This window comes from Apiospora kogelbergensis (genome assembly GCF_038363985.1).
Source record: "Apiospora kogelbergensis strain CBS 113332 chromosome Unknown utg000002l_segment0_segment0, whole genome shotgun sequence".
NCBI classification, from domain to species: Eukaryota; Fungi; Ascomycota; class Sordariomycetes; order Amphisphaeriales; family Apiosporaceae; genus Apiospora; species Apiospora kogelbergensis.
Window position 1 is genome coordinate 4,958,395 of NW_027117419.1, and position 19,948 is coordinate 4,978,342.

General features: G+C 52.9%; 5 protein-coding genes across 5 annotated transcripts; 3 read left to right on the plus strand and 2 right to left on the minus strand.

Annotated features, from left to right (window-relative positions):
- Window positions 1–3,352: 3,352 nt before the first annotated feature.
- PG998_004552 (uncharacterized protein) lies at window positions 3,353–3,619 on the minus strand (the record flags this gene model as incomplete). The annotated part of the gene is made up of 1 exon (XM_066871370.1): window positions 3,353–3,619. One exon carries the CDS (start codon window positions 3,617–3,619, stop codon window positions 3,353–3,355), a length of 267 nt encoding a protein of 88 aa, XP_066735120.1.
- A 1,198-nt stretch (window positions 3,620–4,817) lies between these two features.
- PG998_004553 (uncharacterized protein) lies at window positions 4,818–5,642 on the plus strand (the record flags this gene model as incomplete). The annotated part of the gene is made up of 2 exons (XM_066871371.1): window positions 4,818–4,940; window positions 5,418–5,642. The coding sequence occupies 2 exons, from the start codon at window positions 4,818–4,820 to the stop codon at window positions 5,640–5,642; spliced, it is 348 nt and encodes a 115-aa protein (XP_066735121.1).
- A 3,519-nt stretch (window positions 5,643–9,161) lies between these two features.
- Window positions 9,162–10,025, plus strand: PG998_004554 (inositol phoshorylceramide synthase regulatory subunit kei1; the record flags this gene model as incomplete). Its single annotated transcript, XM_066871372.1, has 2 exons — window positions 9,162–9,206; window positions 9,324–10,025. 2 exons carry the CDS (start codon window positions 9,162–9,164, stop codon window positions 10,023–10,025), a joined length of 747 nt encoding a protein of 248 aa, XP_066735122.1.
- Window positions 10,026–11,023: 998 nt separating this feature from the next.
- On the plus strand, window positions 11,024–16,029 carry PG998_004555 (sulfite reductase (NADPH); the record flags this gene model as incomplete). Its single annotated transcript, XM_066871373.1, has 5 exons — window positions 11,024–11,105; window positions 11,334–11,482; window positions 11,554–14,796; window positions 14,939–15,931; window positions 16,000–16,029. 5 exons carry the CDS (start codon window positions 11,024–11,026, stop codon window positions 16,027–16,029), a joined length of 4,497 nt encoding a protein of 1,498 aa, XP_066735123.1.
- A 2,060-nt stretch (window positions 16,030–18,089) lies between these two features.
- PG998_004556 (O-methyltransferase mpaG) lies at window positions 18,090–19,654 on the minus strand (the record flags this gene model as incomplete). Its single annotated transcript, XM_066871374.1, has 5 exons — window positions 18,090–18,403; window positions 18,477–18,725; window positions 18,826–19,031; window positions 19,105–19,228; window positions 19,297–19,654. 5 exons carry the CDS (start codon window positions 19,652–19,654, stop codon window positions 18,090–18,092), a joined length of 1,251 nt encoding a protein of 416 aa, XP_066735124.1.
- Between the last annotated feature and the right edge of the window lie 294 nt (window positions 19,655–19,948).

Here is a 19,948-nt window from a genome sequence, read left to right on the forward strand (position 1 = left end):
GGGAGTAAAATCTCTTTCACCCAATGAGTAATGGTCATGTGACCCCTTAGGGATGATCGTTCGGGGCAAAGCTATGTTCGTATCTAATGGTGACTCATGGAGGTTGAAGCATGCCGCCTGGTGGAAAACCTAGGCGGCATGCTTCAACCCTCCATTAGTAGTCCTCGGGCGCTGTGTTAGTCATATTGCTCGGCAAGATCATCATGACGGTGCGGCGTTGGATAATGGGCTGCCCCAGCTACATACCTGTCCAATCGATGGTGTTGGTCGAGCTGCGGAACTTCTTCTGGTTCTCGACTCCGGTCAGAATAGCTGAATAAATCTTGCCGTTGAGCCTGGCTGCTGCAGTCGTTGGTGCTGAGAGGTTCTTCGTCATTGGGCCCCATGGGCAAAGTCTGTAGTCAACTCGACACGACGCTTTCCACAAGGGGTCGCATCGTGTTGTTGGCGTTAGTACAATGGGCTATATCATGTATATTAAAGAGACAGCAATGAAATGAGAAGGAAGTACATACCATTGTCCCGGTCAGGGGTGTTCCAGGGTCTTATAGTGAGCTGAGACAACCGTGCAACGATGTTAGTTAGTAAGTTTACTGGGACGGTCTGGTTCAATACCAGGTTTGGAAAAGGGAAATGAAGTGTGTGGAGGAGAGCAGGACGTGAATGTATGACGATGTGGGTACAAAACCGCGTGAATGCAAGACGGTGTGAATACAAGACGACGTCACTGCAGGATGCATAAGTTCCGATAATGGGTTACAAAGAAGAGAGCAGCAGTGACCAGTAAGAGGTATAAGGTAGACGATGATGATAAGAAAGCGAAACTGTAGAGACTGGCTGGATCACATGCTGGCAAGCAGAACAGACAGATGCGATATCTCACAATCTTCCCTTTTGATTCTAAACCTGTCAACTGTCAGCACGTCCTGGGAAAATGGAAGAGCATTCATTCCATGTATCACTTACTAATACAATACGAAGCTGTGGCGTGTACAGAACTTTCGAAGAGAACTTGATGCAGGTGGAAGCCATAGGTAGATGGAGAGCAAAGTCAGGGAGTGAGGCATGGACTTCTTGGGAGGAATTTAGTGGATACGAAGACATATTCTTGTATATCATCGCGGATCTCTTGGGGAGCCGGAGTGCTGAAATCGAGGCAGACAGTGGTTGGGCATACCACCTGGAGCTGTCAAGGGTACAACAACAGGACCGACTTCGCTGTTCGAGGAGTTAGTATTGAAATGTATGGAACACCGATACGAAAGACAGAGTGTACTTACGCCCATTGCACTGGCGAGCTGGCCTGCGACTGGTAGTGGTTCTGCTGCATGAAGTCGTTGCCGGCTTGTTGGTAACCTCCACCATACTGCTGCTGGCCTTGGGCTCTCTGAGGCTCCGGGGCAACAACAGCATTTTCAGCGGCTCGAGTACGCTTTGAAGCGCGCTTTCTCTGTTTGCCCCCGTCACTCACGCGTTTACGCTGGATGCCAATGTCCTTTGGCACCTAGTCGTCTCGCTCTTGCTCTCTCTGGTTGGAACATTTTCTAATTCCTCCTGGAGGAGCTTGGATTGGCGCGGCAATGCCATCTGGCTGAAGTGTCAGTAGGCGATTTCTGAAAAGTGGGAAAGCTGACGAAGCAGCAGAGCTGATGCTGTCGTTGCCATGGATTGAACATGTACTCACCCTTTGTCGATTCTGACAACGAGGACTCATCTTCTGACCACGAACCCTGACGTGGCCCAGCTGGCCATGAGGAGGGGGAACGCCGCTCCACAGAGGACCAGCCGGGGTTCAGGAGGGAGAACGCCGCTCCTGAAGCCACCACGCCAAGGTGAGCATTGAGAAGAATGATGACTGGGCTTGTGTCGGTCTCGGACATCGTGCCAACCAGTGAGGTCTAGCCAGTCCTCAAGATCGGGTTCAACATCGGGGATGACGATGTGATACCAAACCTTAACGTGACCCAACTGGCCTTTGGGAGGGGGAACGCCGCTCCCTAGTTACCAGTCGGGGTTCAGGAGGGGGAACGCCGCTCCTGAAACTACCACGTCAAGGTCGGTCTCGCGGAGGAGCTTGACTACCTTCGTTGTAGTCGCCAACGTCGTGTCAACCAGTCAAGTGAAGTCAGTCTTGAAGAGGTTGTCCAACTCCAGGAGTGACGATGTGATACCAAACCTTGACGTCGCCCAGCTAGCCTTTGGGAGGGGGAACGCCGCTCCCTAGATACCAGCCGGGGTCGGTCAGGCAGGCACAAGATGTTCTCTTCTTTGGCTCTGTTGATAAACCCGGGCAGGGATATCCAAAATGTTCACAACATCTCGGGGGGTGACGATCTCGCAAACCTTGACGTGGCCCCAGCTGGCCTTTGGGAGGGGGAACGCCGCTCCCTAGATACCAGCCGGGGGTTCAGGAGGGGGAACGCCGCTCCTGAAACACCACGCCAAGGCGAGCATCGAGAAGAATGATGACTGCCCTTGGTTTGCATGAGCTTCTGTTAGAGCCTTGTGATGCTCCAGGTGATGACATCCACAGGCGACTTGAGAAACCCAGAGCTGGACGTTCTGGAGAAGTCCACTTGTCCAGATTCTGGGCAACGCCGCCATTTTTGCAGAGTCGCTAAGGGGGAGCAAGAGCAAATGGCTGTTGGGGAGCAAAGCAAGCAAATGTTCAAAATTTCCGCTCTCTGGGGACAAGCTCTCTGGGGACAAATCAATTCTCTCTCGAGAATGGGCTGGATAGTCGTCCAGACAATGGCGGCAGCATTGCAAGAAGCAAACCAAGACACGGTTTGCAACACAAAGTTTGCCGCCCGCAGCCATCGTCTGCTGAGTTTACATCAGTATGACCGGCCAAAGTAGGAAACAGAATCCTGAAGCAAACAAGGATGACTTACCTCACTCTTTCTGTAGTGTCTATCTCACACATGAGCATAACAAACGAACTTTGCTCCTCAGAACTGCCTCAAGCTGTTCTTTCGTTAGTATAACAGGGTATGGTCAGGTGATCCAACATCAGACGAAAGTGACTTACCTCAGATCCCCTATGGATATCTGTTCCATGCATAATGAAGATGACACTATGCTTGAGAACAGAACAAGATCCCATTCTTGGTCTCAGCCACCACCAAGAAGGACTGCCACGACCACTACCTCGTGAGAAGTGGCCGTCGTCGCCCTCGGGGCAGCAGCCATGAGGGAATGGTGTAAGTCGCTGTGTTCGAGTTCAAGTCAGCAAGAAGTGGCCAAACGTGGACTTTCACCCAATACTCACCTCCAGAGAAGTCATCAACAGTACAATAGCCAGTTGATCTCATCCAATCCATCCCAGTCAGCCATTCTGCCAATTCGCTGCTCAAACCATTTGACCAAGGTCGTCCCTCCGCAGGATCTGGATCATGGCGCGGCCACAATCGGCGTCGATCTCCTGGCAGTTACGCGATCGAGTAGGAGGCAAGTAGATGCCGGTTTGCTCGTCGCGGTTGAGCCGATTGTGTAGGCTCTTCGTGCGGGTGTCGGGGCACACGTCCTTGGAGAGCCACTCGATCCGAGGGCTTGGACGTTCGGTGAAAGCCGGTGAACTGGCGGTACCAGTGCGGCTTGGTCGCCATAAAACCCCCATCTTTTAGTGGTTGACCTCGGGTCAGGCAGGAAGACGGAACCGCGCGAGGGAGGACCAGGGAGGGTCGATGCCTGAGATATAGGCGGCGACACTGATATCATGAGTGTATCCTGTGAAACCCCCATGACCAACACACCGGGCAGGCCCCAGTCACCTGGAAAAACCCCTGGGTCTCCCCAGTCACCTGGAAAAACCCCTGGGCCTCCATACCCATCTCCCGAGACGTCACTGCGGCTGCCCGAGATTTTGGCGGCAATCTGGAAAAGAACCTTGCCAAGGATATGGTAATCAGCGTCACTGTGACCCATAGTCATGACAAATGACCATCCAAAATCCGACGAGAACACTTATCAGACCAGCCTCTCTGAGCCAAATCGGAAACAGAAAGAATACAAGAAGAACAGTACAAGAACACAAAACAAACAATGACAAATGAGCAAAGTCTTGCGACAGTTGACAAGGCTGAATATCCCATCTTACCCAAACCCAACCCAGTAAGATCAGGTTTAAGGCGTACTCAGCGCCGGTCAAACTGAAGGCAGGCCCTTCTGGGGATGATACAGCCAAACGATGTGCTAGTCCAAAAGGAAACTGATCTCTCTTTGGAGGCAGCTTCACGTCTTGGCAAGGGCTCATCAGGACAGAGTAGAGATACCAGAATGAAAACCGAAGTCGTTGTTGTTGTTACGATTGGCATAGCTACCTGGGCTCTTGCACTGAGAAGATGGGGTGCGTCTTAGCAAGTGATAGGCGTTGTACAAAGGCCTGCTCAAAGCACCTCTCTGGTGAGAGGAAGAAGTCCAGAGGGAGGGTGGCCTCATGTCAGGCAAACGAACATGACCTGCGCCTTGGTCAGTTGAGATGAAGAGGCCAAGGTTGTTCTTGTGCTTACCGTCTTTTTATGATTGTTTTCACTTTTCTTTACTCATCGTTGGCAAGAGAGCAGAAACCAAATACTTCGTGAGACGCAAGTTAGTCTGACATATGCCAACTGAGATGAGATAGAAGTCACAACACCTGATGACTTTGGATTGCTGAGAACTTACCAAGGCAATGGTGGCCCAGAAGACCCAGTCGCAGATCAGATGGGTGGTGACAATGTGTCCATCCTCTCACCGGAGAGTCTTGTCCTTGGCGTTCTTGCCGTCAACGTGTCTTTCTCGCTTCATTCTTGCTCGATCAGCGTACTGATCCCAAAATGATCGGCGGAGAAAGCAGAAGAACCCTTCTCAGCGATGGGAAGGTTAGCTTCAAGTGCGTCAAGGTAGCAGTCACCGTAGTTTGTGAGCGACTTCGTGATGGAAAGACTTACCAAGGTGCTGTTCGTCTGCTTCACCTGTGACGGCAGACGTTTTGTTCTGGTGCGATTGCGGACCCAATGTCGCCTTCGCCCCAACTCATCTGTTGATGAGAAACCAACATGATGTCACTGTTGGCCGCCAAAACTGCCATCAACGGGATGAGTTCGAGAAGAACCCATGATAGCGCCAAATGTGACGTTTCATCTGTTCCTGCGATGGAAATATCCCGTCACACGTCGAAAATGGGCATGATACTGGATTGTTCTGCTGACTCGGCTGAACAAAGCCGCTTCTGGTGGGCGATACCAGCTCGCCATATACTTGCCATCGGTGACTTCGCAAATTTGCGGCGGTTGCGAAGCGACCACCACAGTTCTTGCACATGAAGTTGGCGGAAGAGGCAGTGAGAGCGGGATCTATGTTGGAGGAGGGGACGGGAGGATTGGTAGTAGATGCTCTCGCAACACTGCGGCCTGTAGCTTGACCTTGTATTGTAGGGATCTTCCGAGTGGGAGCTGGAAGAAGTCGCCGAGGAGCAGCAACTTGGGAACGGACTGGGTGGTCGTTCACCGCAGTGGGAGCAGGAAGAAGTCGCCGAGGAGCAGCAACTTGGGAACCGCCTGGGTGGTTGTTCACCGCAGTGGGAGCAGGAAGAAGTCGCCGAGGAACAGCAACTTGGGAACGGACTGGGCGGTTGTTCACCGCAGTGGGGGCAAGAGTGATGCGTCTTGGGCCAACTGCCTGACCTGACGAAACGGATGGGTTGGTTGGTCCGTCCGAACTTGCTGCTGAGGCAGGTTAGTAACGGAAGAGGATGGAAGGAGCGAGAGACGTACCTGTAGGCCATGAAGGATATGGCATGACGAAGTTCATGATGGGTTGGCCGTCATCACCAAGCTCCGGGTATGGAGATGGACGGTGACAATAATCACATCCATGACAGTATGGATGCGTGGATGGGGCAGGTATGGGTTGACCATACGCACCAAGTCGGTCGTGGTTTGCCATGATGATGGTGGATGGTGGATGGTATGAGGTGATGGAAGGGCAGAGAGGAAGAAGTCTTGAGTGAAGGAAGAGCGATGGGTGGACAAAACGCTCTTTGCAGAGGAAGACTGATGAGTGGAAGAGAAGAGCTTGACCAAACCAAGAGCGAAAGATGGACAAAAGCAAAAGCGAAGGATGAACCAAAGCATATGCAGAAGAGCGTTGATGGATGAAAGAAGAGTGGTGTTGACGGTCGAGCGAGAGGAAAAGAGAAAGAAGAGGAGGATGCGTGTGTATGTGGGTGTGTGAGAGTCGGTTTGCGGAAAAGATGCCCCAGAACCGAGAGATGAGGAAGGAAGAGAAGGTATGGTTGGGCTCCGGCGAGAGGACAATGAACTTATACCTCTCCAGATGAGAAGGAACGAACTTTCAAGGTGGGAGAGTGAGGGCTATAACGAGGAGAAGTCCGCTTTTTATCGACTGTCGACAGCCGAAAGGGCTAGACTACTGCTGCGGCTATGTGAACAAGCCGCTTTGATGGTGAGTGGCCTGGGGACCAGTCGCCGACGTGGTCAGTTCATACCTCTGAGAGTTGGTCGGGGGACGGCAGGGGGGGAAGGCGAACCCGGAAGTATCGTGGAGCACCGGGGGCATCGAGGAGCACGGGGCGGCATCGTGGACTACGGGGCACCACCGTGGACTACGGGGCACCACCGTGGACTACGGGGCACCATCGTGGACTACGGGGAGCCATCGTGGAGCAGAGGGCGGCATCGTGGAGCATAGAGCGACATCGTGGCCTTGGGGGGTGTAGAAAGAGAGAGGCTCCGGCAGCAAAACGTCCAAGGCTCCAACATATATATATGTTGTAGATTACACAGCTTCGAAAATTTATTCGTTATGCTCAGCAACATATTTCTACAGTGCAATTATCTGTCCAAATCCCAAACTGCCGGGTGGTGTTGCTCTCCGACCACCGAAGAGTCTGCCCTAGGCTTTCCTTTTGTGATTTCCTCTATTCGGTGTGTGAAGCAGCCTTCGTGTTCATATCAAGGACGAAATCTACCATTATCCCCGTTACATCGGACGGAGGCAACACTATCCATGTTCAGGCAACTGCCAGATCTTTCGAATCTTGTGACATATATCGATATATTTATGAAATATTGAGATCCTGAGAAATCTTAGGATATGTATATACTAAGAGAGTATTGTGGTATAGTTTCATAGATAAAACTTGCTCTCTGAGCTTTAGTCCAGCAGAGTGGAAGGACTTTCGTTACTGAAAGAGTCTTTGGGAGAATCTCTTCAAACTCGTACTTTGCAAACTTGATCTGCTTGTCTGTGACTGTTCGCTATTTCAAATATTGAGCTTGAAGTATTCTTTACTGCAGGCACTTCAGTGAACCTCAGCAGTACGTTTTCCCAATGCAATTTCAGCCATGTTCTTTGGGAACAGCTTATTGAAGTAGGCGGAGACCGCACCCCTTGTTAGACATGAAAGCTGGATATACAACAAAAGCAAGTGCATGCCTCATCATGGCTAACTGTGTATTCTCACCACACGCTCTTTTTCAAGAGCCACAGATGCATATTGTGACCTAGGTTCAGTTTCCCAGGGATATAACAGATCCTGTGAAATGTGTGTGTAGGCCGTCACCGACATGGAGTCAGATGATGTGAAATGTTAGCAAGTCTACCAGCGTATAAGTAATCTCAAGGAGGTATGGCATTCAATTACCAGCCTCAACGTTTGTTCTCACATTGAATGCGTATGTTGACTTGGGATCACAGACACAATCCTCCGATCTATGGCTGACAATGATCCGACTCAGTGAATGCTTAAAGAAGACAGACATTTCGGTATGAATGTACTGAGCAAAAGTGCTGCATATGCCATGCCTGTAGTTGAAAGGTGCCGCACCAGCGTGACCTTCATTTGGCTCAACTATGAGATATCTTATGTAAACGATCGGAATGAGTTACGATTAGCAGACAGGTCGAATTCAGCTTATTGGAGCTCGGATTATCAATTTCCCTATCGCCTAATTAAACGACAGTGGAAGGCGATTGAGTGCGACCATTGTACGCCATCATACACTATAGCAAGCCTATGGCCCATTGGTTTTGCTGGCCACAGTGGGACCCCACCAGCAGCTGCTGCCCGCCGTCCCAGCCTTCCAATCCCTCGCGATACAGACCTTCCATGCTCTTTTACTACTACAGACAGTGGTGCATGTTGTCAGCTCTCTGGCGAGTCGATCGGCGTTCCATCCTGGCTATTGATTCTCTGATTGTGGTCTCCAGTTGTTCGCCTACATGTCCAATAGCTTCTTCCTCAGCTGTGGCCATATCGATCGGGCTTCCTCTGGCAGGCATCCGGCTAGTGATGCCGTGAATCTGTAGGTCGTCTAGGATGGCGATGGGGCCTCTCTTGATTCGGAACGCTAGGTTTGCATACGTGGTGCCTTTCCTGGCTTTTCCATCTGCGCATCTTCTTTGACATGCTTATCGAAATCATTCATACCTGGATATAACTCGCTGGCTCCGAGACTCGTACCGACTTTGTGCATCACAGTTTATTGGCTTTCTAATCCCTACTGAGCTAGCCCAGCAAGAAGAGCAGGAGCCTCGAAAAGGATACACTGCCCATCAATGCAATGGGAAAACTGCAATCCAGCATAGTAAATCGCATTAAGATTTGAGCTCTAGTCCATCGATGTTGCGGTAGAACCAATATGCTTTTTTGGTACTATGGTCGGGACCATCCCGGAAAAGCCCATCTCACCCCAAGCGGTCATGGACATGTGGTGTTCCTTTGCATGGATGTAAATTGCTGCGCTCAACCGGTTCATGGCAAGTCATTTGATTGCTTGCAATTTCGATGTCTAGGAGAATCCTCACACTAAGTTGGCCAATCCAAGACTTTGCCATATACTCTTTTGAGTCGAATCAACTTCAAACCCGCAAGATTGTGATAGGTAGGATCAAAACCCATCATGTGGCAGAGTTGCATGTGAATCTTGAAGGTGACATAGCGCTAAAATGCATGAGTAACCAATCAGTCGTGGTGGAGGGCGCTAAAGTCCGTGGGGCCGAGTGAGCCGGCGTCATCGTTTCGAAAGGAATCTGCAATCAGGGTCAATTCTCGAAGCCTTCAAACCCCCTACTGCGAACCGCCAAAAGCCACCGCTAGCAACGGCCAGAAACAGACTTCGAGATTACAACGGTTTTGTTAAGAACTATTCACAAACATGTTGCTACCGGCCGGCGTGCAGCTCCAGATGCCTCGTCCCAAGGTTAGTCAATTCTCTGGCGTTGGCGGGCGGCGGTCGCGTGCCCCCAACAACGCCTCCCAGCCGCCCGTTAGCCAACCACCGAAGCAGCAGCATCACAACTGACCACTATCGTCGCAGACCTTCCTCGGGCTCATGAGCCTCGAGAGCGGCACCGAACTGATTGCGCTCCTGTTCCTATTCAACAAAGCGACCGGACTCTACGGATTGCTCGCCATCCTAACTGGCTTCCACCTGTCCGGCCTGCAGCTGTCCATGTACCTCTACTCGGTCGTCTCGCTCGGCATCCTCGCATACTGCCTCCCGCACATCCGAAAGCAGACGCCATTCCAGAACCTCGCCTTCGCGTGGCTCTACGTTATCGACACCGTCGTCAACACCAGCTACACGACCGTCTTCGCCGTCAGCTGGTACCTGGCCAGCAGCAAAACGGGCGGCCCGACGCCGCCTGAAGACGCCGACACGGGCGTGCCCCTGACGGCTTTCATGAAGGCCATCGACACGACGGCGAGCACGAGCTTCATCGTCGCCTTCAGCCTGATCCGCGTCTACTTCGCCCTGGTCATCATGGCCCACGCGCAGGCCGTCATCGCGCAACACCGCGACGGAAAGCAGCAGGGCTGGACGGGCAGCGAGACCCCCGAGCAGGCGGGCACCCTCTTCGCCGAGGGCACGCCCGATGGCGAGGGCTACAAGGGAAAGATCGGCCGAGCGATGATCTCGGTGGGCAGAGGTTTCTGGCTCGGCGGACAGAAGCAGGACGACGAGTGGGCCAAGAATGTCCGATCCAAGTTCCGAAGCAACAAGATTGCATCCGCTTGAGAAGTTACACGATCGACACCTGCATTATGTATTACCAATCTTCAGAGTTTATCTCTGTCGAGAGACGGGCCATTTCTCTGCTCATGAATGGCCTGTTGGATATCCACATCGGCATGACGCCATACTTGGGTTCTGGGGTATGAGCGGCTTTTGGAGGCGGCTGTCGGGAGCCGGTGTTTGTTGCAATCACCGTCTTACGCATGGCGGGATTTGTAGAATTAGCGTATATCTAGACATTGTAATGATAGCGATGAGTCTAGTTAGTAGTTTGCATGTGGGGGTCCAAATTGAGCCTGTATTTCAAAGCAAATGCATTCGTTGACAGCTGCGGAAATGGCTTCTCTTGTTCGAAATATAAACGAACTGCAGCGGCTGTCGGGGTGGTCAATTCAGCTCTCAGCCGCCCGGCAAGGCTAAATCCAGGCGACCGATTGCCGTCTTAGTGCAGGCAGGGTGCAGGGTCTACGTGCGTCTACAGGGGTAAATGGCGATTTAGGCGGAGGAGGCTCGGTCTTTTGGGATGCAAATGGCTTTGTAACGGTTCGAGGGGACGGCGAGGGAGGGGCCAGATGGTTCTCTGTTTCTGACCATAGCGAGCTCCAGGATTGGGCGGTTTCGGTGCTTAGGGGTGGCACCATGGGGGACTAGTCGCGATCACGCCATCGATCAATTGCAGCGGATGACAATTGCACCATAGCAGCGACGAAAAGTCACGTTCGGGGGGTCAGAAAACGACCGCTTTCCCGCTATCAGGGCAGATTGCGGGGCAGAGACTGGGTGAATACAGACTGTTTCTCCCCCTTGAAAGCACGCAAGACCGACTTGGAGGGAAAAAAGTGTTGTGCTCAGTGTTAAGCCGGATAAGTGTGTCCAGAAAATAATTTCCCTGACGCCGAGCCCCTCAAGACCCTCAAGTCATGCTGCCGCCATCGCTCGACTCCCCATTAAACTCGCTTTCTAGATAAAAACCTGGGGAGGAGACCGTGACATCCATCATCATGTCTTTTCTTTTCGGTTCGTCTTCAGCTCAGACGTCGGCAAAGATGGCGGACACTCAGATTCGCACGCCGGAAGAGGCAGGTACGTTGTTGCAATAAGACAGAAGCCGCCCTGTCACCACCGCTGCCCACCAACCATGTCTACAGCCCATGGCGGGGCAGTTGCTGCTGCAAGCCGAGCACAGCAAACGTCCATGTCCATGTCTATACCACCTCAGCATTCACTCCCTCAATTCTGATTTCCCAATGCATGGAGAATACCTCGCTTGAGAACTGGGCAAGCTAACACGATATACTTGCTGCCGTATAGTTGCGAGAATCGCCTACCTTTCCAGCGATGTAATTGTCTCAGTCCAGCCTTCGTTGGCCCAGGACTCTGCTTTTTCCTCCCACCTTAAGCGATACGCGGAACGAAAGGATCCCAGCCTTGTCGCAAAGGACCAAACTGCGGTCCCCGAGGTGAATACTACTCCTGCCACAACTGAACCTACATTGAAGATTCGCATTGGTTGACCCTTATTCTGCTCCAGATCCAAGCCGTCAGGCACAACAACGATCCCCTCCTCTCCGTCTTTGCGCCCATCCGATCCGGTCGCATCGTCTCCGTCACCACGACCTCCGACATCCTGATCGCATCCATTGCTCATCTCTACAAACTCGCCAACTACCCGGTTGTGCTCCACGTCTCCCTCCAGCCTTCCCAGTCGCCCGACTACTCCTCTATAACAGCCATCCGAAACTCGGGATGGACGTTTTTGCAGTCGGACTCCTTACAGGAGGCCCAAGACATGGCCATTTCGGCGCATGCTCTGGCTGTTCGCTCCGGAAAGGGTGTCATCCACTTCTTCGACTCGGGTGCTTGCGCGCACGATAAGCCCATTGAGATTGAAGACCCGGAGTTCGTACGACAGGTGCTGAACATCGACGATGTTCGCCGCTTCCAGGCCGCACCCGTCTCGGGCTCTGGCATCTACGCCGATGACGGAAGAGTCGCAGTTGCTTCTGAGCGCCGCGAGGCCCCCGCCAACGGTGCCCCCTCGGCCTCCAACGGTCTGTCAGATTCTACACTGTTGGGCGCCGCCTCCAAGGCGACGTCTTCAGCTGCGTCCGAGAAGTCGGCGAGCCAAGAGAGTGGCTCCCCGGCGACAGCAGGTGTTTCTACAGCGACTACCATTGAGCCCGAGGCTCCCATCGTCAGCTCCGAAGATATCTACAAGTACGTTACAGATATCTGGGCACAGTTCAAGCAGGCAAACGGCCGTGAATACAACCCCTTCGAGTGGTCTGGACCGGCCACTGCTGACAAGGCCATTTTCGTTTTTGGCTCCGATGCCGGACTCTTTGCCGAGGCTCTTGACTCGGCCAAGTCCACCGACGAATACGCCAAGTCTGGCATGATCACAGCAAGACTATACCGGCCCTGGTTGGCATCCAAGCTTGTTGAGACGATTCCCAAGTCGGTCAAGCGGGTGGCTGTCATCGAGCAGATTTCACGAAAGACAACAAAGTGGGGCCCCCTTCTGATCGATATCCTCACATCGGTAAAGAGTGGCTTCGGTGGCGTCGAACATGTTGTTGGCTATCAACTGGGCTACATCACCAGTGATACCATCTCTCAGGCTCTTCGCGGCGTTTTCCAGAACCTCGTTTCAGAGAAGCCTCTCCAGAACCTCGAGGTTGGTCAGCGAGATACTCCCGTATCCACTGCCGTTCAACTAGAGCAGCCCAAGCTTGAGACAGCATACACCAAAATCCTCAACCAGCTGTTCGGCAGCCGGGTCTACATGGCCAATGCCCTGAACTCCAAGACTGCCGGTATCTCTTCGACAGTTGCCACAAGCCCCGAGTTCGGTTTTGGTTCTCTCCTTGCCCGTAAGGAGCACCGCCAGAGATTTGTCAAGGAAGCAAAGAACGCCGCCACATCAAATGAGTTCATCACTGAAGCACCCAAGAACTGGCTCGCCAAGTGGGCTGCTGTAGCTGAGGATGCGCAGAAGGCTAGCGATGTTGCCGACGATGTCATTGCCCGCCTCGAAACCGATGGTTCCCAGGTTGCTCGCGATCTGCTTTCAAGCAAGGGTCTTTTCCGCAAGGAGTCACTCTGGCTTGTGGGCTCAGATGCCTGGTCATATGATCTGGGCAACTCAGGTGTCCACCATGTCCTGGAGTCAGGCGAAAATGTCAACATGTTGATCATTGATTCCACGCCTTACTCCGAGAGAGCCGCTGCCGATGCCGAGAGGCGCAAGAAGGATATTGGTCTCTACGCCATGAACTTCGGCAACGCTTATGTTGCATCAACTGCCGTCTACAGCTCCTACACCCAAGTTCTCCAGGCAATGCTTGAGGCTGATCAATTCAACGGCCCCTCTATTGTTCTGGCTTATCTCCCTTACTTCGGCGAGGCTGACTCCGCTTTGACTGTCCTACAAGAGACCAAGAAGGCTGTTGACGTTGGTTACTGGCCCCTGTACCGCTGGAACCCCAACAACGACGACAAGGGCGAGCCCAACTTCTCTCTGGATTCGGAGCGCATCAAGAAGGAGCTCAAGCAGTTCCTTGACCGCGACAACCACCTTACTCAGCTGATGCGCAAAGAACCCACTTTCGCCGCTAGCTTGGCCCAGGACTTCGGTACAGAGGTTCGGGCACAGCAGAAGCGAAAGGCCAAGGATGCGTACGCCCAGCTTTTGGAAGGCCTCTTTGGTGCCCCGCTTACCATTCTGTTCGCCTCTGATAACGGAAACGCCCAAGGCCTGGCAAAGCGACTCGGCAACCGAGGTCGCGCGCGCGGACTCAAGACCACTGTCATGGCCATGGAGGACTACCCCGTGGAAGACTTGTCTACTGAGGAAAACATTATTTTCGTCACGGCAACGGCTGGACAGGGAGAGTTCCCCCAGAATGGCTTGTCGTTCTGGCATGCTGTGAAGGATAGCACGGATCTTGATCTGGCTAACGTCAACTACTCCGTCTTCGGTCTGGGCGACAAGCACTACTGGCCCCGCAAGCAAGATCGCGTTTACTACAACAAGCCTGCTAAGGACCTTGACCGCGTTCTGGGCAACTTTGGCGGCAAGCGTCTTGCTGATGTCGGTCTTGGTGACGATCAGGATCCCGATGGTTACCAGACTGGTTACTCGGAGTGGGAGCCCAAGATCTGGTCGGCTCTTGGCGTTGCCAATGTCGACGGTCTTCCCGAGGAACCCCCACCAATCACCAACGAAGATATCAAGCTCGCCTCCAACTACCTCCGTGGTACCATCGTCGAGGGTCTGAACGACCCTACGACGGCTGCCATCTCTGCTTCCGACCAGCAACTCACCAAGTTCCACGGTACCTACATGCAAGACGATCGCGATGTCCGAGATGAGCGCAAGGCACAGGGTCTGGAGCCCGCTTACTCCTTCATGATTCGATGCAGACTGCCAGGTGGTGTTTCCACTCCCAAGCAGTGGGTGCAAATGGACGACATCAGCAACAGCCTGGGCAACGAGACGATGAAGCTTACCACTCGACAGACCTTCCAATTCCACGGAGTTGTGAAGGGCAAGCTCAAGCCCGCTATGCAGGCGATCAACCGCTCGCTCATGACCACCATTGCTGCTTGTGGTGATGTTAACCGAAACGTCATGTGCAGCTCTCTTCCCACCCAATCTAAGTACCACAGGCAAGTGTTCGCCTGCTCTCAGAAGATCAGCGACCATTTGCTGCCTGCCACAACGGCGTATCACGAGATCTGGCTCACGGATGACAACAATGAGAAGAAGCAGGTTGCGGGTGAAGCTGTCCAGGACTTCGAGCCCCTTTATGGACCTACCTACCTGCCGCGAAAGTTCAAGATCACCATCGCTATCCCCCCCTCACAACGACACTGATGTGTATGCTCACGATGTCGGCCTGATTGCAATCAAGGGCGATGATGGCAACCTTGTTGGTTTCAACCTCCTCGCCGGTGGTGGTATGGGTACCACACACAACAACAAGAAGACCTACCCTCAGACCGGTCGCATGATGGGTTTCGTCAAGGCCGACGAGGTCCACATTGCCTGCGAGAAGGTCATGTTGGTACAGCGCGACCACGGTGATCGCAAGAACCGCAAGCACGCCCGTCTCAAGTACACCATTGACGACCTCGGCGTCGATGTCTTCCGCGGCAAGGTGGAAGCCATGTGGGGCAAGACCTTCGAGCCCGAGCGTGCCTTCCACTTCCAGAGCAACGTCGATACCTTCGGGTGGCAGAAGGATGAGAACGGCCTCAACCACTTCACCTTCTTCATCGAGAACGGCCGTATCGAGAACACGGCTGAGTTCCAGATGAAGACTGGTCTCCGCGAGATTGCCAAGGTCCACAAGGGCGAGTTCCGCCTGACTGGTAACCAACATCTTATCCTCTCGAATGTAGCAGATGAGGATATGCCGGCGATGAAGGAGCTCATGAAGAAGTACAAGCTCGACAACTACCAGTTCTCTGGTCTCCGTCTCAGCTCTTCTGCCTGCGTTGCTTTCCCCACCTGCGGTCTGGCCATGGCCGAGAGTGAGCGCTACCTGCCAGTCCTGATCTCGAAGCTCGAAGACTGCCTCGAGGAGAACGGCCTGCGCCAAGACTCCATCGTCATGCGCATGACGGGCTGCCCCAACGGCTGCGCCCGCCCCTGGCTGGCCGAGGTCGCCTTCGTCGGCAAGGCTTTCGGCGCCTACAACATGTACCTCGGTGGCGGCTACCACGGCCAGCGCCTGAACAAGCTCTACCGCTCCAGCATCAAGGAAGACGAGATCCTCGCCATCATGAAGCCGCTGCTGAAGCAGTACGCCACGGAACGGCAGGAGGGCGAGCGGTTCGGTGACTTCTGCATTCGTGTCGGCGTCATCAACGAGACTACGGACGGACAGAACTTCCACGACAACGTAAGTGACCTCGTCTTTGGTCTTTGACTTTTGTTTCTACGATGCATTTGCTAACTTTCGATATGCAGGTCGCAGAGGAAGAATCTGATGAGGAATAAGCGAGTTGATGAGAGAGGATATGTGGCTTACCATCTTGACTTGAGAATGAATTGCGGCATCTATGATATCAAGACCGGCGTTCGGGACGGGGGACTTATCACATCACGCCTTAGCATAGGGAGATAGTGTATCTTGATTTATGAAATATTATATACATTCTTTCACATGATCATCTTTGTGCCTTGGTCGCAGCGACAGTTGCCATCTCATAATACTGCTTTGGTTATTAGGTTGTTACCACTTGTGACCTTGCTCTCTCCTATCCTGGTCCATATCCACCGCGTATAGCTCTCTTTCTGATTCGTGCAGGAATGCCAGGCAAGTACTGAGTGCCGCGCATCGGCGGGACGGGAGGCGTAAGCTATCTAGCCTCCTACTCGGGGATGGCCTCGTACCAAGCCTTCATTGGGCTTGTCTCGTTCTGCTCCGCAGAAGGATGTTGAGAATGAGGCATGTGGGTGGTTACTGAGAGAAAGCTGGCAATCAGTAGCGAGCGATGGTGCTCTGCAGCAAGCCCGCCAAGAAAGATACGTGTGCCATCGAGGGATACGTATGAAAGTCGCGTGTGGAGTCGCCTTGATATTTGCTACATGTCGTCGATGTGCTCCAGCGTTGATGATGGGTGTCTCCGAGTCTTTCTTTGTCTTTCTCTTCTTTCGGCCCCTCATTCGGCCAGCGGCCCCTTTTACTGCGGCTGCCGTGCGCTTCAACGTGTGATGGCAATCGCCTGGAACAGCCGCAACTGGGCAGTATGGGGTCGATTTGATTCAAGTGTATAAAAGCGAATAGAGAACGAGTTTCCAGTGAAATTGACCTTTCGAGCGGCTCTTTTGAAATGTCTTGGCAAGGCGGGATCATAGGTTCAACCTGATCATTCGTCGACATAGTCCTAATAGCCGACGTCGCACAGCCGCTTGTGCTTGATTTCGATCTATAGCTTGTAGAATACCGCCACGTCCGTCCATGCGTGGATTGTCTTCAACAGCAGCGGTGTCCCAGACTGCCTGTCTGTTCTTTGCGTATTATGAGTCGGTTCCCTCAGTCTGGGCCATCTCGAAAGTCAAGAAGCCCCAGACAGAACATGTCCACGATATCATCTGAGGGCTTGCTGTCCGCCACAACGCCGAAGCCGGCCCGTTTTCTACGGTGCCGGCTGCTGTCGCCCTCGTGGATTTATTTACCGAGCGAAGATCTGCTTCGATCAATATCGTCATCGTCGGCTCTTCCTTTTGAGGTTTTGATGTTGTTGATGCGTTCGAAGTGACGGGTCGACCGCCGTTGTCCCAAGACCATGCAGCGATGGTAGGTGACAGTCAATTGAACGATGCCCAACAAAAGTCCAAGCCGATAGTGGATATGGGAAGAAAGGCAGATGCTCCCTTGGGTTATTCACAGTTCACACAAGACGGGCACTTTTCTGTGAGGGGAAAGGGGGGAGGACCTAGAGGTGCGACTTATGGATTATGGGATTATACTGTACTTTTCGTGCTGTATAATCTCATTGCAGAATCATAAATCGCGGAGATCCTGGGCTATTTAATGTTATGGCTTGTCAAAATGTCGAGGTACAATTTTCTACGCTTCATCAAACTTCCCCCTTATCTGTGACTCCAACACCATGCGGCAAGCATGACACCTGAATTGATTGCTTATTTGACACATTAAAGCACTATTGGTCGGTTGATATACAAGCGGTGACAATAGAGGCAAGCGGAGTCCTGTTTGATGTCGGCTGCCGGGAATTGAACCCTTTGCGAGACACCTACTGCAACAGTCTCGCTGGTTCTCCTCCCAGCGGAAGTCATTGCTCGAGTTGACACCCAGCTTTCCAACCCCCAAAATCATGTATCTTATGTCGGTGAGTTAATCATTCTTGTCCATGGTAGATCGGGGGACCTTGCCGTCGTTGGCCATTGAGTTCAAGTAAAGTTTGTCTTTGTGACCAAGTTTAGACTCTTCTATAGAAGCATCACTAACCCAGGAAAATGACTTGCCCCCAACCAAGACCCTTGAGTCATCTTTTGAGTCATCACTTGTTTTCATATCAACAATCCGAGCTTCAAGCCAGCTCACACTCAATCAAGCTCTCCGTCCCATGGCCACCGCCCCAGACCTGGATGATCCGCAGGCCCGCGGGCTCCAGCAGCCGCGTCCAGTCGGCCAAGGTCCGCTCGGCCGACGAGAACTCGATCATGATCATGACGTCCAGCGCCGTAGCCTGCCAGTCGGCGCCCCGGTCCGGGATCACCTCCTCGTTGATCAGCAGCCGGCTGTAGCCGGGCGCCATGGCCGCGACCACGTTCTTCAGGATGTCGGCGCAGATGTTGTCGGGCCAGTCGTGCAGGACGGAGTGCATGTAGTATGCGCGAGCACCTAGAGTGAAGAAGAAAAGGACAAAAGGTTAGAATCCGAACGGCTGGAGTCGGATTGAGAAGGTACTACTTACCTTGGTAGGGCTGCGTCGTGTGGAAGTCGTAGGGCACTCGCTCTATCCGTGGATCTAACTCCTGGATGTGATTGATGACCACTGGCAGATCCTCCAATATCAGCTTTCCCGGGTGCCCGGGGTGTTTGGACAGGAACTCGGCAAGATCATGCCCAGTGCTGCCCCCAATATCCACCAGGAATGGAGCATCCTCGCTGGTATCTGCGCCCTTGATAAGTCGGTCCTCCACGGGGTAGATATTCGAGTCCACTGGAATGAAGAAAATGAAGATGGACAAGTCAGTGACCGGCTGCTTTTGCGAGACCCAACAACAAGTGTAGTGACAAAAGGTGTGCTCAAAAGGACCTACTCCAGCTAGGTCGGCCTTGGTGGTAGCCGGCCATGTGGTTGTTCAAGTGTGAGCCGAGGCCCAACGATTGTAACCACGTAAACACGTTCATGTCCGTCTTCTCGGTGTACCGGAGGGGTGTATCCGTATGGCTCAGTACCATCTTGTTGTCGTGGGCTTTGGTGAAGTCGCCGAACTTGCCCAAGGTGTTGAAGAGACCGTTGACGCTGACACGGTGTGTTAGCTAGCTGTGTAGTTTCTGCATGCAGCATCTTCTAGGTTATGCGCGTGGTGACTCACACGCAAGGATATCCGTCACCGATGATGCGCAGAGACATGGCTTTGCTGAAGTTGGTCGGGGCGTACTCGTCCACGCCGGTTTCGATTATGTAGCCCATGGCGCCTAGGTGTCTCATCAAGCGGGCTACGAGACATGAAAAGATCATGTTAGCAAATTCGGAACTCGAGAATAGAGTAAATATGGTATCTTACCAAGAAGCTTTGGGTCCATTTTGGTGGCTTCGGCACACTCATCGATCGTCACGGGCCCATCCTTCTCGGCCATGAAATGAAAGACGCCGGCATTGTATAGCATGGTGATGCCAACCTGAACCGAGGGCTGGGCCCAGATGTGCTTCAACATGGTCTCTCTCGGTGTTTCCAAGGCCTGAACCAGGGCTCTCGCACTGGCGAGTAGCTTGAGTCGGCCCTCATAGTCCAGTGTCGTCGTCGAGAAATGAGCCCCCTGCTCAGACATCTGTTTCAAGATGGCAGGAACGCTGGTCGGGTCGTTGGGGGATGTAGCGATGGACACGTCAGGCACGCGGGAGCCGCCATTGGAGAATGTCATGGTGGTTAGCTACTTGCGAGAAAGAGGACTAATGATTTATCGGAGCAAGTGACAAGCAATGCAAGCATGATAATGGAATTATTGAGGGGAGATGGGAAAGCAAAGCTGGCATCCAGAGTGCCTTTTACCATTTCGCTGGCTATCCCGAAGGGACCCATGGTATTGCATCTGTAGTGGATGTCTCACGGATTTGAAGCTCGAAATGGAGTTGGGTTGATGGAAAAAGTGGTGTTGCGCGATGGTGGGGGAGACGCTTGGGATGCCAATTAAGGTACTAATATGTCACTGTACCTG